Genomic DNA, 2564 nt, shown 5'->3' with positions numbered 1-2564 from the left:
GCTCTTCCCTCAACTGTCAACCTCTGTGTCAACTTTATAAGAGTCAACACTGAATCAAATCAAGCTTCACTGGCTCTAGAGGGAAATTATACTGCAGCCAGCATTTGCTGACACACAATAAATAAGACATATAAAGAAACTAACTGAAACAGAAATGAACAAGAATAGAAAGGCAACTGGTCTTATTATCATTATTATCTCTCTTCTTCTGCTCTGGTGAGATTTTAACGGCAAAATCGATGAATACAAATAAATATTTGATCATGAAGCTCATTGCAGATTTCTATTACAGTATTGCTTCAGGTGAGAAGGACCAAATGAACCAGATGTTTAGCAGAGGACTTCGACTTATCGTGGAAGGTAAGAGATACTTTCAGGAGGTTTCGAAATGTGGTTTTACTCATGGTTGCTCATTTTATGCTCATCATGCTCTCACTAACAGTTCCTCACGTCCGTGTTGACCACCTGGTGACCCCGAAGGTGCATGTTCTTCTGCCTACTGGCGTTCAGAAGCAGAGTGCAGAGAGAGTGACGCTCGCCTGTGTCATCACCGGGTTGCAGTCTAAAGCGGTGAGGATCACATGGAAGATAAACGGAGCAACAGGTCTCAAAAAACACACCAGCTCTCCACAAGTGCACCGAGAGCCTGGAGGCACATTCTCTGCTGTGGGACTGTACTCAGTGCTCGCTCATAACTGGAGTCATGGGAATATGTACAGGTGTGAGGTGACTTACAAAGCGGCGTTTTACTATGATAAGGCAGAGTCCTCTCTCTGTATTCCTGCTGAGGGACTGTAACTTTGTCCTGTGTTAGAGACTCTCCAACGGCTAATCTGACTCTCTAATGTGTTGACCGCTCAACCGGAGCTCATATTTCACTTAAAAATCAAAAGAGGGAGAAAAAAAGGACAATATATTTTCTAAAAAAATGTGAAGACTGTTGTTAAATTCAGAATTTTTGTATTGTCACATTATTTTCATGATATTTTATATATAAACATGCAATGATTTATATAAAACATGACTTAATTTTCTTTAAACATATTGTTATTATTGTTATTATTTACTTTGATTTGTTGTGAAAACTGTATATACAGTGTTTTTTTATTTTATTAGCTAGCCACATGTTCTCCTTTATGTGAAGCAAACAAAATACGACTGTTTCAATAAAAAAGCAAAAGGGAAAAATTATCTTTTTTTTTTTTTTTAAATATAAATGAAAACGTTTTTTAAAATAATTCAGAATATTTGTTTTGTCACATTATTTCCTTCAAGTTGTCATGAAAACTATAAATACTTTTACATACTTTTTATATATTTTGTTTTGTTTTGCAGCTCTTCTTTGTTTAGCTAGCCATATTTTTTCTGTTTATGTAAAGCAAAAAAAAAACTGTTTATTATATAGTACAATCTTCCTATTTGTGAAATATTGTCTGTAGTACTAAATGAAATTAAAGAAATCTGTATAATAGGTATATTACACATTTATTTTTCAGTCCTACCCATCCAACAATGCCTCATTCATATATGTGTGTGTGTGTGTGCGTGTGTGTTTGTGTGTGTGTGTGCGTGGTGTACAATATAAAAAGCTATTAATAATAAACTAAATAATAATGAAATATATTCTATTTTATATATGCAAATGCAATGAATGGATACTGCAGCTTTCGATATTTAAAAAAAGGATGCAAAAATGCCACAAAAGTATCAAATGTTCATTCATCATTCAGTCCTGCAGCTGCCATCCAGCTTATTTGCAGTGTGCAGTTACTACAACTGATGAATCACAAGAGGGCGCTAGAGGTTTAATTTAAGACGTGTTTACTAAAAACCTCAATAAAAGGTCATGAGGGGGGCAGTTCAGAGATACAGACACATCTTGCTTTCAGAAACAGATGGCGTGCTGCTTGCTCCTTTCTCTTCTTTTAAAAAAATTCTAACTCGAATATTATTACTAATATAATAAAATGCTTAATCAGTTTCTCTTTTGACTCCAATGGCAAAAATCCTAATGTGAGCTAGAAAACACAAAAACAGATTTTTGAGATTTATTCTTTCAAATGGGTTTGTAATAAATTGTCCAATTACATTTGTTTAAAATGGAAAACAACATACGTCAGTATGCTTTTGTAGAAAATCTGAGTCACGAGTCCAGCCGTTGTTGATAAATAACAGAAAAGAAATGTAAGAATGCTGGAAAATTTTACTCGTGTGTTCAGCGGTATATGCTACAAAAACACTCGGGCTTTCAAATATAATAAATATGTGATATAGTGCATATATTTAGCACAATGCTCAGTTTTAGAGTTCATTTTTAACAATTTTATTCCATTAAATGTCTTTTCTGAGGTAAAACGTGACATTGTTTACAAGCTGGTCTTGGTATTTAAGAATCGATATCAGTTCATAAAAATAAGAATTGATTAAAATCTAGTGATCAATATTTTCAACCCAGTCTTAAAAACACCTTCTCTAAGCATCACTTTTATAAATCAATGTCCTATGCATCTAATAGATAAGTAACATGGAGCTGAGGAATCCCATAGGAATGAATTGGAGTCTGG

General features: G+C 34.1%; 1 gene segment (V, D, J or C); it reads left to right on the top strand.

Annotated features, from left to right (window-relative positions):
- The first annotated feature begins 98 nt into the window (after nucleotides 1-98).
- Nucleotides 99-848, top strand: LOC107692239 (Ig alpha chain C region-like). The segment is given in 3 exon segments: nucleotides 99-212; nucleotides 286-360; nucleotides 443-848. Coding segments are annotated over 3 exon segments (489 nt in total).
- The last annotated feature ends 1716 nt before the right edge of the window (nucleotides 849-2564 follow it).

The sequence above is a fragment of the Sinocyclocheilus anshuiensis genome, unplaced genomic scaffold, assembly GCF_001515605.1.
Source record: "Sinocyclocheilus anshuiensis isolate Anshui unplaced genomic scaffold, SAMN03320099.WGS_v1.1 scaffold827, whole genome shotgun sequence".
Lineage (NCBI taxonomy): Eukaryota > Metazoa > Chordata > Actinopteri > Cypriniformes > Cyprinidae > Sinocyclocheilus > Sinocyclocheilus anshuiensis.
Note: the sequence above shows the minus strand (reverse complement) of the source record. Positions and strands in the feature narration are given on the sequence as shown.